Source organism: Penicillium samsonianum (genome assembly GCF_028829775.1).
Source record: "Penicillium samsonianum strain IBT 33392 chromosome Unknown utg000003l_segment0_segment0, whole genome shotgun sequence".
Lineage (NCBI taxonomy): Eukaryota > Fungi > Ascomycota > Eurotiomycetes > Eurotiales > Aspergillaceae > Penicillium > Penicillium samsonianum.
This window is the reverse complement of record NW_026643261.1, coordinates 258,895-274,319: the sequence shown is the minus strand read 5'-3', so window position 1 is coordinate 274,319 and position 15,425 is coordinate 258,895. Positions and strand designations below refer to the sequence as shown.

Sequence of the window (15,425 nt, the reverse complement as noted above, 5' to 3'; positions counted from 1 at the left end):
CATGCAGCCCGGTGAAAGTTGGTTTCCTAAACGGTGATGAATTCCAATCGAAAACACAGATAAATCGTATATAAAAATCCCTCGGCCCAGGTTGAGTAGAAACTTGCAGGGGGTCCGATCCTGGGCAAGGTTCGAGATCGATTTCTTCGAATTCTTATTGCTCTGCCCATGTCCCACCTGACGTCATTCACTAACTGTGGGACATTTTCTGTCGGCTATCGTGGAACACGATATAAATCGTAAGCGACGCATGCCAGGAGGTAAATAGAGCTATGTAAATGGTGCCTGGGCAGGCGTCAGTGGCACATCGTAAACTCCAACACAGATTGTTCTCATCTTGATTTTTGCGGGTAGGAGGAGCCGGTGGGACTGGGTTGTTTCAATGCTCCACTGCAAGGCACGAAATCTCAAAGTGGCATCACCGCCGAATCATCTCTCTAACGTGGGGAGCCTGGATATCCAAGGGTTCTGGTTTGTTGGTTTGCGCGATTTAATCCGAGGTTGCTGACCTCATCTCGGAACAAATAGGGCTTAGATCAGCATTAATAAAACAGTCACGTGCTTATGTCTCACGTGCATTTCACGTGGCCTGATTTTGATATATCACGTGCCGAGCACAATCTAGGCCCAGGCGGTACTATCTGTTCCAAGGTTGCCTTATGCAATACAGCGTAATTGAGTCCAGATAACCCCCGGGACCGTGGACCCGTGGACCCGTGGACCCGTGGACAACATCTTGGCTTATTGAATGGGACGGCAATTGACTACATATGTACATAACTATAGCGCATGTGTTGTAGCTGTTGTAAGGGTCATTGAGTGCATCTCACTAGAGAGTGACATGCTACACTATGTATGTGGTCCATAGATATCTCGGAGTAATAGTTTCTCCGGTGTCTGGGCGCTGTCAGGCAATGTCAGGCAAGTCAAGCAACGTCAGGCAGCTTCTGGAAGGCGGTGGAAGCCTGTAGTGACGACATGGACCTAATGGCAGCTTCGGGCACCCCACGCGCCAGGAGTATATGAACTTGCATCATCGTGTTTCAAGTTGCATATTCTCCAATTTTACTTGCTCAATTACTTTCTACTCTTACACTATTACGATCCCATCCCTCGAACATCAGCATTTACACCTATTGACATTACCCTACTCTTCCGTTCAAAATGAACGGCGTCCAGTTCACAGATCGGGCCAACAAGGCCTTGCTGGACTCCAGCGGCCTTTGCGAGCAATATGCACACTCCCAGATTATGCCTCTCCACCTGGCAGTCGCGTTGCTCAACCCCGCCCCGGATGAGTCTGAAGATCAACAGACTCCTTCTGGTGCCCATTCCTCCCACGATTCCTCAACCGCGCCTCTCTTCCGACAGGTCGTCGATCGAGCTCACGGCGACCCTCAGCTCCTCGACCGATCGCTGATGAAGCTACTGGTCCGCTTACCGAGTCAAGACCCTCCTCCAGAAAACCCTAGTGTTTCTCCCCAACTCTCCAAAGTCATTCGATCAGCCACCGCTTTGTCGAAGACACAAAAGGATAGCTTTGTTGCGGTTGATCATCTTATCCAGTCTGTCTGCCAAGATTCACAGGTTCAGCGTGCTCTAGGCGATGCCAATATTCCCAACCTCAAGTTGATCGACACTGCTATCCAGCAAATTCGTGGTACAAAGCGGGTCGACTCCAAGACCGCCGATGCGGAAGGCGAGAATGAGAACCTGAAGAAATTCACCATTGATATGACTTCCTTGGCTCGGGAGGGCAAGATAGATCCAGTCATTGGTCGAGAGGAGGAAATCCGTCGCGTTATTCGTATTCTCAGTCGACGGACGAAGAACAACCCTGTGCTTATCGGTGAGCCCGGTGTTGGTAAGACCACCATTGTCGAAGGTCTCGCTCGCCGCATTGTCAACGCCGATATTCCCGCCAACTTGGCTCAATGCCGTCTTCTCTCTCTCGATGTCGGTTCTCTGGTTGCGGGCAGCAAATACCGCGGTGAATTCGAAGAACGTATGAAGGGTGTTCTCAAGGAAATCGAAGATTCCAAGGATACCATCGTTCTCTTCGTCGATGAGATCCACCTGCTTATGGGCGCTGGATCTAGCGGCGAAGGCGGTATGGACGCTGCCAACCTTCTCAAGCCCATGCTGGCTCGCGGCCAGTTGCATTGTATTGGTGCCACGACTCTCACTGAGTACCGCAAGTATATTGAGAAAGATCAGGCCTTTGAGCGACGATTCCAGCAGGTCCTTGTCAAGGAGCCTTCAGTCCCAGAGACCATCTCTATTCTTCGTGGTCTGAAGGAAAAGTACGAAGCTCACCATGGTGTCAACATTCTCGACGGAGCTATCGTCGCTGCCGCCAATCTCGCGTCTCGCTACCTGACAGCTCGTCGACTCCCCGATTCTGCGGTCGATTTGATTGACGAGGCTGCAGCTGCTGTCCGAGTCACTCGCGAATCCGAGCCAGAAGCTCTCGACACACTGGAAAGAAAGGCCCGCCAGCTTCAGATCGAAATTCATGCCCTTCAACGTGAGCAGGACGACGCATCCAAGGCTCGTCTTGAGGCTGCCAAACAAGAAGCTGCCAATGTTGGTGAGGAGCTCCGGCCGATGCGCGAGAAGTACGAAAGTGAAAAGCAACGCAGCCGCGAAGTACAGGAAGCCAAGATCAAGCTCGATTCTCTCAGGGTCAAGCGCGACGAAGCCGAACGTTCAGGCGACACCCAGACAGCCGCTGATCTCGAATACTACGCCATCCCAGAGACCAAAGCCCTCATCGAGCGTCTCGAGGCTGACCGGGCCAGGGCCGATGCTGAACGTCGCGCCCAATCAGGCGATGCTGGTGAAGCACTCCTTGCCGATGCAGTTGGTCCTGATCAGATCAATGAAATCGTTGGCCGGTGGACCGGTATCCCTGTCACGAGACTCAGGACCACTGAAAAGGACAAGCTGCTCAACATGGAGAAATACCTTAGCAAGGTTGTTATCGGCCAGAAGGAAGCCGTTGTTTCGGTCTCCAACGCCATTCGCTTGCAGCGCTCGGGTCTCAGTAACCCTAACTCACCCCCCAGCTTCTTGTTCTGTGGTCCCTCTGGTACCGGTAAGACATTGCTCACAAAGGCGCTTGCCGAATTCCTCTTCGATGATCCAAAGGCAATGATCCGGTTCGACATGTCCGAGTATCAAGAGCGACACTCGCTCAGCCGTATGATCGGTGCACCCCCCGGATATGTTGGCCATGACGCTGGTGGCCAACTTACCGAAAGCCTGCGCCGTCGCCCATTCTCGATCTTGCTCTTCGACGAGGTCGAGAAGGCCGCAAAGGAAGTCCTCACTGTCCTCCTACAACTCATGGATGACGGCCGTATCACCGACGGCCAGGGCCGCGTTGTCGACGCAAAGAACTGCATCGTCGTCATGACCTCCAACCTGGGTGCCCAACATCTCGCCCGCCCCACTACCAGGGACGGTCACATCGACCCCCAGACCCGTGAGTTGGTCATGGAAGCACTGCGCAACTACTTCCTGCCGGAATTCCTCAACCGTATCTCCAGCACCGTCATCTTCAACCGTCTCACGAGACGCGAGATCCGCAAGATCGTGGACCTCCGTCTCTCCGAGGTGCAGAAGCGGCTCGATCACAACGAGCGCAATGTCACCATCGAGTGCACGGAGGAAGTCAAGGACTACCTCGGCGCAGCAGGCTATTCCCCAGCCTACGGTGCTCGTCCACTGGGCCGACTCATCGAGCGTGAGGTCCTCAACCGTCTCGCTGTGCTCATTCTGCGCGGAAGCATCAAGGATGGCGAGGTCGCCCGTGTTATCATGCGCGACGGTCGCATCGATGTTCTGCCTAACCACGAGCTTGGTGAGAGCAGTGACGAAAGCGATGATGATATGATGGACGAGGATGATCTCGACGCTGAGATGGATGACAACACAGCCACGCCTGATCTGTATGATTAAACAGATCTGGTTTTCTTACGGTCTCCTTTTTCGTCAACGCGAAACACAAAAAATGGATTTGAACATACCCAGCGATGATGAGATGATACACGACTTTTCTTTTATGGTTTTGTTTTTCGGCTTCGCTTTCTTACGTTCGCACGGCGTTAGCACTATCTCTTCGCATTCTCTTTTCATGCACTTATGTATTCTTCGCTGGGTGGATACGTCCTTGAGTCGAAGGCTTATCAGCCTTTGCAGTGATCATGTTAATTTAAGTTTATTCAAAATGTTTTTTTCTGAAATCCAAACAAACCCATGGATACTCCTAAATCTATTTTAGGTCAAAGGTAATTACGAACTCGAGGCCACCATGGTAGCCGAGTGAGTTCGGAATGAGGAATTTAAATTTGGTCTGAACTACATCCATAGCGAGTACACTAATTTGGTGTGTATCGACTTCATAGTCTGGAAGGATTGCCGTGCAAGATCTGAGTATAGACGAATGGTGAGGTTGGTATCCTGCAACTCTTCCATTGGATTGATAGACGTCAATGTGAACTATAACTTCCGACATCGGTATAGAAGGTCTCGAGTATCTCAAAATCGCGTTTTATTTACGCTCGGGGCTCTACTTGTCTTGTTTTCTAAATATTTGATATCTATCTCCTCTTTATATATAATACAGATTCTCTATGTGTCCCAAGTGGGAACATATAACTGGCCTGTACAACTAGTTATAGGTGAATTATAGATTACAAGAGATTCTTGGCTACAACGAGCGAATTGTTCCCATTTCAGACAAGCGAACCTCATCGGCGCCCGTTACTCTCTTCGACAAGATCCGTCAACACGCTTGTTTTGTGCATAACATCCCCAGTCAGCGTTGGAAATGCCAGAGCCAGAAATGCCAACCTCACCAGGCCCATCTCAGCATATGTGTCGCAACCAAAGAGATAAGTCTGAGCATACTCTTCGTTGTTGGGGGAGAGGAAGGTCAGCCACATGATCCGCTCAAAAAGCAGGAAGTGGTGATACAGCCCTCTGCAACTGTTTCTTCAGAAGTCTCATCAGCGTCAATTAGCTACGTTCATCAAGCTATCAGTTCTACGGTTGTGCAGGAGAAGTTTGAGGAAACAGCGGCGAAACGCACGTCCAAGTTCAGCAAGTTAGCTAGAGTACTCAAGGAGACACCACTGGAGCCATCTTCTTCCGGAAGCAACATTCCGTCACGAGCCATGAGAAAGAAGGTTGCCTTTACACCTTCAGTCCCTGTCATACGGGTCAACGAAAATGAAATCCAGGCGGAATCTCTTCTCTCTCCGCCCCCGCTGATCCAAGATATCTGTTCGTTTTTACAGGCCGATCAAACATTCACAATCGGCACCATTGAGGACGAGTCAGATCGCCATTTAAACCTTTCCAAGTCTTTCGTTGGTCCAGATGTCAATTATCATACTGAAGCGATTCATACGACCCTGAAAACATACTCCATGCACTGCTCTTAGAGTTGAGTATATAATTGTAAGTGACAATCGTCCCAGCTCACCACCAAAAGCACATTATCTCTTCATGTCTCTCAATAACACCAATGAACGCCGATTAGCTTTAGGTTAGACTTAACACAGACTCTCGCCATGTCGATGTTCATAACCCCAGCGTCTAAATCAAACTATTTCCAAATGCACTCTTCCAAAGTGCTCAGTCATATTATCTTTCCGACTGAAGAGTCTGTCACACTTAGGGCAACCGAATGAGCGCGGAGTGACATGCTGTGTCTCAATATGGCGCATCAAGACCCCTTTACGGGAGAACATGCCGGGGTAGGAGCAGTCCTTCCAGTTGCAGCGGAAAGTACCGTGGCTGTTACTTATATGAGAGCACTGTTGTTAGTAAGGTTGTAATAGCAATGCCCAGGCCTGATGCTGAGCTTGAACATGGAAGACTTACCCCGAGTTCTGCCTGCGTGCACCACGACGGCGACATAGCATCCCAGCCCTGGCACAATGGCCGCCATCGTCGTTTCGTTGCGGTATCTCTTGTACAGAGCAATCGGAGGATGGGGAGGCGGCACAAGTAGTAGTCCCAAACCCCGAGCTGACGCCGTCTGTAGGAAATGGTCTGGCGGCACCATTGCCCTCGAGCGAAGGATGGTGTGTGACATCCTGATTCGGGCGGTATAAGTCGAGATTATACGAGGCGGCCGGCATCAAAAAGCTAGGTTCGAGTGGTGCGGACGAATTTTGGAGATGATGGTTGGATAGAAGATGGCCTGGAGACATGGATGGCCCTGCCCTCGAGGGATTAGAGAATGGGCGAGCAGGAGAGACCGGAGGCGATTTACAGCCACTGGTGTCCCATCCAAATTCGTAGGAGGGACTCAAGTTGTCCAAGGAAATATTGTACGATGCCATCGTGAGTTAAAGAGATAAGGTGGAGGTCCTTTGAGGTTTGGAAGATGAGATGATTTTCTGATTTCCCTTGGAAAGGGGGTTTATATAATTGTACGTGGACATCTGTTTATTTTAATTGACATAACCTGTTCCAATTCACTGCACACATAATAAGCAGCTATGTGAGTGTACCTTGAATCTATAAAACAAAGGTGGATCAGCAGAATTTGTTATGATCCAATAAGAACAGGATTGGCAGCGAGGCGTTGTTAACCATAAGGGGGGGTGTCGATAACAATCCTTGCTAATAATGGGAGGCTGGGAGCGCCCTATCCGATTTGTTGGAGACATCTACCAATCAAGCCTTGCCCGAACAGCTCATTTGCTTACCGTCAGATCATCATTCACTCTCCGGAAAGCACAGGCAATGCGCCTAAGTGGAGAAGAGAATGTGACCTCCGCAAATCACAGCGCATACACGTTGCGGTGCGGTGAGTTAGGGTGCAGCGAGTCATGCCCAAAATACAGCCTCATCTGTTACCTCCATGGCCATGAAGCTAGTTCTATTGAAATAGGCATCCACAATACATTGTTCTCTTAACAAACTCTTCATCTACTGCCCATCTTGATCGATCCTTCGCCATGTCGACAACAACGAATTACACGGAATGGGAACCCTATAAGGCCCAGATCGAGCAGATCTATCTACACGAGGGCAAGACCCAAAAGGAGCTTAGTCGGATCATAGAAAAGACACACGGGTTTCGAAAAACGTACCATGTTCCCCTAAGCTGCTATCCATTGTGTCACCGCTAATAACTTCCAGGAAACACCAATATGAGAAAGCATTCGAGCGATGGGGCTTCAAGAAGTACCAAATGACATCTGAGAAGTGGAAGTTCGTCAAATACCGCAAAGAAAAAAGAAAGCGAGAGAATGGCAAGGAAAGTGAAGTGTACATTGATGGCATTCTCTGTCCATCTAAAAAAGTGAAGTATGAGATCGGACGACAGGCTTTCGAATCCACCATCGCGAGGTTCACCTCAGGTACAGTTTCACTCCGCAAAGAATACTACGGTCGTGTAGCTTATATTTCCTAGCACCTTCTCCAAAAACACCCGAGGGTGTGATGGTCTGTTCTCCTGGACCGGCTACTACATGGCAATTACAGTGGCCTCCAAATCTTCCTTGGTTTGCTTTCTCTCAAACACCTGTGTCGCAGAATCTACCAGGTGAGAAGATACCAAAGAATCACTCTTCTCTTGCTAATATGCGCCATAGGAAACCTTCTGTCAGCAATTAGTTCCACGTCACAAGCTCTTCAAACTACTGGGTTTTCGCGATCACAGTTGAAGAGGAGCCTGACCCAATCACTAGACTCTTTGCTGTCTTGGAAACCCATCAGATGTGTCAAATTGCTCTGGAGCAGCTCTCGAGTGGCAGCAGTACTGAATGCTACCATGCCCGAAGAATATGATGATCAGCATCGAATTGTATCTGAGAGGATCTACAGTAACGGGGAGTTGTATCTAGAGGAGTTCTTGCGAATCGCCTTATTTCTTTTGTCCAACAATCGAATTTTGGGGCACGCTGCACATGACCCAACTACAACCAGTGAGAATGATGAGAATGGTGAGAAAAAAGACAAACTCATCATAAATCTCCTTCGAATCTCTGGAAGTCTCAATATCTCAAACATGAGGAACTTGGTGTCTCTAAAGATCGCAACAGCAGATGCAATTGCGGAGAAATTATTTGGAAGCGCAGTCAGGTCTTGCGATTTTCAAGCTATTGAATTAATGCTGGAAGTTGGGATGAGTCCAGATATATCAATCATGAGTGGTGAAGGGAAAAGCTCTAGCCCGCTGGTCCATGCAGCCCGCATAAGCGACAATGAGCTTTCTTTCAAAATATGCCGTCTATTGCTGTTGCATAAAGCGGATCTCAATCAAAATAATGCCGGGAAATCAGCACTCGAATGGGCCATCAAGTTCAACAATGAGGAGCTGGTAAGAATTCTGATATCCAAGGGCATGAAAATTCCCTTAAGCGCGTTAGGGAAAGCTTTCAATTGTCGTTGTTCAAAAAATATTGTTGAAATGATTATGGACGCTGATGCAGACATCAAAGAAAGACTCGATCGAGGCAACCTCATGACAGTACTTGGATACATTGTCAATAAGAAAAACGCAGAATTGGCAAAATTGCTGCTTTCACGAGGTGCAAATCCAGATTCGTTGCACTCAGTGGGCTTGTATTACCCCAGTTCTCTTCCTAGAACATCGAGCTGGTCAAAATGTGGCTTGCGGAAATCACTCAAGGCATACCAAACGACCACACTGGGAGTCGCAGCGTCCAAAGGAGATACCCCAATGATGCATATACTTCTAGCAGCACATGCAACCGTCAATCGAACAAACAATTCGGGCAATTATATACACCCACTGGCGTTGGCTGTTATCAAAAGAGAGGAAGAAGCCACTAGGATTTTACTGGAAGCAGGCGCCGATATCCAAGCCGCCGAAATATACGAAGTGTCAGATGGGGAGAGAAAAAGAAGTTTGTTCGAACGAGCCTTGGAAGCAAATGACCTACCCATTTGCCAGCTTCTCCTGGCAAATGGAGCCGAGGCAGGGGCACAGCTCATGCAAGATTATTATTCCTCTCAATTGTGGGAGCACGTCAAACAAGACGACACGGAGACCGTGGCACTACTTCTACAATCCGGAGCTCGAGCAAATGATCTTCGTAAGGGCATTCCTAATAGTGCACTGGGCTTGGCCATAACTCGAAGGAATTGGACTATGTTCTCTCTGCTACAAAGCGCAGGGGTGACAGGAGAGAGCCATGCAATTCCCTCCATCGATAGCGTTGAGACCGCAAGATTTCTGGAGAAGAGCAACCTGTTACCACAGCTTCTTCGGACTAATGGGCAAATGATACTTATTAAGGCAATCCTCGCGGAGAACGAGCCTTTGACAAGCCTTCTTCTGAGCCATGGAGCCGATCTACAGGAGCGAAACATCGAAAATGCGCACGGAAAATCAAAGATGATGGTCAACACCCCATTAGAAGCAGCATTGTGCCTTGGCAATCTAAGCCTGGCTCAAATCATCCTCAGCCGCGGAGGATGGGTGACTGAGGCTGAACTAAATGCAATCATGTGGAGAGCAGGGATGGTCCAGGATCATTCCGTTCTGCTGAGCTTTATCAACATGTTCGGGCGATTTTCCCTCTCTTCTCCAACTGCAATTGCAATGGCCGTGCTATCAAATGACGAAGCTGCTATCCATCATTTGTTGGCGGCCGGTGTTGACCCACGCGGTGCCCCAAAACTGTATATTGACGGCCCTCGAGAGATTTTGGAGCCCAAGCCTGCAAACCATACATACACCGACGAGATGATGGGCTGTTGGAATTTTGACCGTGTCAAGCAAACATGCGGTCTCCTTGAATCGGTGCTCGAATTGGCAGTGATACATGGCAACCGGCAAATTTTACAAACCCTATTGGGAGCAACTATCTGGACAAGGGAAGAAAAAGGACGCGCCTTGTCACTAAGCCTTCACTTTTGGGACAGACAGTTTGTGCAGGACTTGTTAGATGTTGATGCAGATATACACCAAGAGGTTTTGCTTATTTACCATGTCATGGGACGGCCTTTAACCCCCGTGAAGGTTGCTTTGAGCGAAGGGAATACTCTCTTATTGCGGACTCTACTGGCCATCGACCGCATTGTTGACCATACCAACAGCCGAGTGTACATGCAATACGCCATCGAGCATGGAAACATTGAACAATTCAAAATTCTCCTGACAGCCAACACTGCTGTTAATGGTCTACTGCAAAACTCGGAAGGACAGTCACTTTTAGAGACTGCAGTAAGGGCCGGGAAAAATAAGATTGTGTCTTTGCTTTTGGAAGCAGGCGTAGATATTAACGAGACCCACGAGATGTCTCTGCCTGGAGGAACCGCGTTACATCTTGCCGGCGAAATGGGAAACATGGAGCTGATGAAGATTCTTCTGGAAGCCGGTGCGAGGATTCATGCTGTACCGACACCCAAGCACGAAAAGACTACTCTGTGGTACGCCATAGAAGGAGGGGATCTGGAGGTTGTGAATAAGGTCTTGGCAGCAGGTGCAGTTGTCAATGGTCCACCAGTTGGAAAAGGCGGCATGACCCCGCTACAGCAGGCTGCAAAGCAAGGAAACATGGAGCTTGTGGACTTGTTCCTCAAAGCAGGCGCAAATGTGAACCAGGAACCGGCGTCTCACAGCGGGGCCACGGCATTGCAGTTTGCGGCAATTCAGGGTTATTTTGGAATTGCCCGCAAGCTACTCGATGCTGGTGCTAGCGTTCAAGCCCCCGGTGCTGAGCGATATGGAAGAACGGCTCTTGAGGGCACCGCTGAGCATGGCCGATTAGACATGCTACAACTTCTCTTGAACGAGGGGGTGCTCATCGAGGGGAATGACCGGATTGAGTATATCAGGGCCATCAAGCTGGCTCAACAAAATAGCCACCATGCCGTAGCCAAGTTTCTCAAGTCATTCTCTGATTGGGCTGAGGTGGATTGCGCATGCTACGAAGAACAAACATTTGATCGGGAGGGGAATCCCATGTTTATAAGATTGGTGGGCTGAAACCATTGAGACAAACTGTCAAGATGAGAAAACCAAAGGGAAGTGAAATGCTCGGAGATATTTTGATTGTTAAGAAATACGAAGTACCGGATTACGAAGTACCTCAGGTCTCGGTTATCACAAAAACCCTCGATAGACTACATTCATCATGTTTCTTGGTGGTCAATCACCAAGAACCGAGAAGACAAAACCAAGGAACATGACGGATACCAAGTTGGATTGCGCGCATGTACCATATGTTATCACCTAGCTATCCCAATTGATATAAAAAGCAACATTTATCAACTCGTGAGAAGCGGGATGACCTGTTACCGGCTGATGATGCTGCATGGGACCGGAGGGTATATTGTTGCATTACTTCATTTGTCTTCTAGACACTATGTTTGGATTAGAGGTTATATTGTTAGACTTGATGGGTTCCCGACCCTATCAAGTACTAGGTCAGGTCCTCCACTACCTCTTAAGCGGCAACACCGGCGACAATGATCAAATCACCTTAGTGAATATGTTAGTATAAACATCTTCAATCATACGTTAGCAGTATTGCTTGTTAGGTCGGGATCCGGAGAATATGTCCCTATAGCGCGGCCTATATTTTGCGTATCAGATCTGTGGGGCGCAAATACGGTCTAGCAGAAAAGCACCACAGGATGCTATCCATTTGGGGGCTTGAGTTGGTGAGATATAGAACATCTGATTATAATATCCATGGATATATCTCTTTACGGAGTACATAAATCTAGAAAGGATTCGACTATGTTGCCTCTTATCACCCACGGCAACCCGAGGATTAAAAAAATACGACCTCATCTGGCTGAATGGTCTGGACACTACCGTAGTATGTTAAAATTCAAGGACCGTGCAGTTTATGCGTAGTAGAGGAAAGAGGGCCCGCAGGGCTGCGCGTCTGTGCGGACCAGATCCAGATCCAAGATCCATCTATGTGATCCAAACTTTAAATAAATCCTGCTTTAAAACTTCAATAGTATAATATATGTACCAAGTACTCACTCCGTAAGTATTGCGTAAAAGTGAGATTAGGTTTGGGATTGGAGAGGGGCCGAGAATTAAGATTCAATGATTGAGTGTGTAAGTTGCTTGTGATAGAAATATTTTTTGGATGTCGACTAGCAGACAAGGAGTGTAGGAATTCTTCGACGATATGAGTTTTTCTGATGGATGGACAATGTTATTTTTTGACTTCTTTCGCCAATACAGAACATGTTTAGGTAAGCTCTTCGGACTGAAACACTCGAGCCGAGGTATTCTTAGCTTGTCGCTAGCCTCAAGCGATGTAACCTACTAATCGGGTCGTCGAACGCGGCCACCAGGCGGTGTCCGGGTTCCCGGGCGCAATGATAACCCGGGCGCAATGATAACTTTTCCAACCTGTCCATCTAATTCATTGAATTTAAATAACATCCCCAGTAGTATCAACATAATAAAGATTATCTATCCATTCTGGGGCCATTTCTGTATCGGGATCCTCCTGAATTTCACCTGTATCCTCAATGTCGCCGTCCTCAATTGCTTTTAAAATAGCGGCGTCCCGCCATACTTTCTTCGACCGGTTGAATATTTGTAGTCTTTCTCGGTCGGCACGGTCGGAAATATGCTTTTTATAGTCCTTAACTAGGCGAGGGCCTAGTTCCGGAAGCCTGCGCTTTGTTCTAGCAGTATTCGACTACCTTTTCCGCTATAGAATCCGCATATTGTCCTCCGCGAATTGAGCACTAACCTTGGTAAGAGCGAGCCCACCCGCTAAAATCCGAGAAAGACTATCTCGTACCTTCGGAGAAATTGTAGTATCATTTTGGATATATTTTATGACCTTAGTGCTCGCTTTTCTTAGCTTTTACACGGTCGCCGGCGGTGAATTTGGTAGTGAACTTGAAGGTGGTGGTGGTGTAGTTCCGGAAGTAATATTATAAATGATAAAACCAGGCATATTAGGAAGACTATCGTTAACTAAGCCTAATTTCTCAAGGCCTTTATCTGAATTAATTGGCTAAATACCAGTTTCTCGGAAGCTATATCGAATAGTGCGCTTCGTTAATGATTTTGTCCGTATATCGTGGATCCCGGCGAAGAATTCAGCCTTATACTTCGGATCACCACCCTAGAAGATAGCATTATTATTCGACTATTTATAATAATGCTTTAAGACTTAAAAGGGGCGTATCATTAAGAGGTTAGCAACCGTGTGTCGTATATAGAATAAAACAATAAGGAATGATTCGTTTTTACTAGCAAAATTCAATGAAGTTATAGGTCAAATATGAACTATAATTATCTATTAAAAGAAGACGATATTCCCCTTTTTTAACACGGAACGACGTAAATTCATCGAAGATCTGAAGCCATACGAAACTAACGATCTCGTTAGTCCAACCATTTAGGGTTGGAACGATCGTATAATTATCTAGTAGATTGGTTTCGATAAACCAGCTTTCTATATGATATTGGCCCTTCACTAAGAACTATAGCGGTATAACCCAACTATCCGTAGAGATATATTTAATACCGGTAAGCGATTCGGCTTACCCACTAGTAGAATTCGATGAATTGCCCTAGGCTGAGACAACCTTTTCAGTCTTTCCTTCGCCAATTCTAAACCTAGTTTCATCGAAATTGTATAGGTTTTTCTCGGTGATTCTATAGGTTTTAATCGTAATTTGTAGGCGATCGTACCATATAACAAGAAAGCCTAGTATAATAGCTTCATATCTTGCCCTTTCTATAGGTTTTTGCTTAATATTTTAAAAGCGCGGTGGTAAACGAGCGATGAAATCGTAAGCCCAGTTTTTTCCTAGGGTTCGGGAAGGATCATAACGCTAGATAATTTGTAAGGCAGCACCCTAAATTCGCGCTACTAATAGCGGAGAAAAGGCCTGATCTAAGGTATCAATCTATAGAATTAAGGCCTTTTCTTGCTTAGGTTCTAGAGCTTTATTGCCTAGGGTTTGGGCCGCTCGAGATTTCCGACCCTAAACTCGCCCTCTAAAGGTTTGGTATAGAATGCTAAATTCCCGCGCGATCGACGCGATTTTGGGCTTCTTAGCAGCATGGTATGCTTCTAAAGCCTTGATAATGCGGTCTTCTAATTCTTGAGACATAATATGAAGATCTGGGGTAATGGTGAATTAATGAAGATGGCTAGGTTGAAAAAAGTATCATTGCGCCCGGGTTATCATTGCGCCCGGGAACCCGGACACCGCCTGGTGGCCGCGTTCGACGACCCGATTATACAAGGATATATACTCGGTACCTGAACGGAATTGCCGGAATTGCCGGGATTACCGAACGGGCTCGAAAGTCCCATCTTATATCCCGTAGCCAACAGCAAATCAAACACTGTTCCTAGCAACTACCCCTGCATCTCCATCGCATCGTGGCGGCCGGCGTACCTACGAGATGTAGTTAGAGTGAAGGCAAACAGCCCTACAATTCGCCGCCATGTGTGTTGTAGTGTTACATCGGGGATTCATTGCCTGTCTTGCATATGCAAAACATGCAACAAACAATATGTAAGTATATAACGTACTTCACAAGCGAGCTGGACACCCCAACACACCATACTAAATGCGATTTTCCAGAACACAATATCTCGACAACCACATTTGTATTTAATTTCATTTCTGGTCAATAGCTGTTGATAAGACGTTTAAACATTATATATCAATTTTAAGAAAATTGAAAATCTGCATTATCATGGTATTGAAAATTACGTTGCCCAAAGCTCGGAATATATATATCGCAATTACAAAGTCATGAAGATTGTCTAAATTCCGTAGAGAAGCTAGATATCACATAAAAAGCATTAAGCTACTAGAGAACCTCCATATAGACTACCGTTGTTGAGATATCAAGCTGTAATTTATCGCATTTACTATGTGATTTGGGATGTCCAGCTCGCATGTGGAATACGTTATACATTAACTTGTACTGGAACCTGAAGACTGAATCGCCGGACAAAACTCCTATTCGGGTGAGCATCCCGTAGCCATCTAAACTAACTAGCCCAAGCAAAAGCCTACATCTAAGCTAGAGGATACATACTTTGTATGCAAAGATAGAGTGGGGACTAAAAATTCAGACCAGAGCGAGTATACAACATAGTTGCGATTAAAGAGTGAGGTCTTTCGGAGTTGACGGTGGGGTCGACCGGGTCACTCCGGCCGAGGCGAGAGAAGAGACAAGGAACAAGGATAAAAAAATAGCAAAAAAGAAAAAGAATGGAGAAAAAGAAAAGGAAATTACCACCCCTTTCTTATCGGGAAAAGATGAACTTGCAAGGTTGTCGGCGTTATGTACATATGTTGTAGTGCTCCGCTTAGGGGATCCACTTTATGATCGTATGTAGTTGTGTACAATTGTAATAGGAATATGGAGTACGGAGTATAATTCATCCTAGTCATGCAATTACTACCGAGCCCGTTGAGAC

The 15,425-nt window shown here is 47.0% G+C and overlaps 4 protein-coding genes across 4 annotated transcripts; 3 read left to right on the top strand and 1 right to left on the bottom strand.

Moving 5' to 3' along the window:
• Positions 1–1,164: 1,164 nt before the first annotated feature.
• Positions 1,165–3,963, top strand: N7471_003646 (ATP-dependent Clp protease ATP-binding subunit; the record flags this gene model as incomplete). The annotated part of the gene is made up of 1 exon (XM_057276366.1): positions 1,165–3,963. One exon carries the CDS (start codon positions 1,165–1,167, stop codon positions 3,961–3,963), a length of 2,799 nt encoding a protein of 932 aa, XP_057135976.1.
• A 352-nt stretch (positions 3,964–4,315) lies between these two features.
• N7471_003645 (uncharacterized protein) lies at positions 4,316–5,450 on the top strand (the record flags this gene model as incomplete). Its single annotated transcript, XM_057276365.1, has 3 exons — positions 4,316–4,326; positions 4,375–4,390; positions 4,686–5,450. The coding sequence occupies 3 exons, from the start codon at positions 4,316–4,318 to the stop codon at positions 5,448–5,450; spliced, it is 792 nt and encodes a 263-aa protein (XP_057135975.1).
• A 159-nt stretch (positions 5,451–5,609) lies between these two features.
• Positions 5,610–6,356, bottom strand: N7471_003644 (uncharacterized protein; the record flags this gene model as incomplete). The annotated part of the gene is made up of 2 exons (XM_057276364.1): positions 5,610–5,805; positions 5,893–6,356. 2 exons carry the CDS (start codon positions 6,354–6,356, stop codon positions 5,610–5,612), a joined length of 660 nt encoding a protein of 219 aa, XP_057135974.1.
• A 621-nt stretch (positions 6,357–6,977) lies between these two features.
• Positions 6,978–10,981, top strand: N7471_003643 (uncharacterized protein; the record flags this gene model as incomplete). Its single annotated transcript, XM_057276363.1, has 5 exons — positions 6,978–7,108; positions 7,162–7,382; positions 7,436–7,467; positions 7,507–7,567; positions 7,617–10,981. The coding sequence occupies 5 exons, from the start codon at positions 6,978–6,980 to the stop codon at positions 10,979–10,981; spliced, it is 3,810 nt and encodes a 1,269-aa protein (XP_057135973.1).
• Between the last annotated feature and the right edge of the window lie 4,444 nt (positions 10,982–15,425).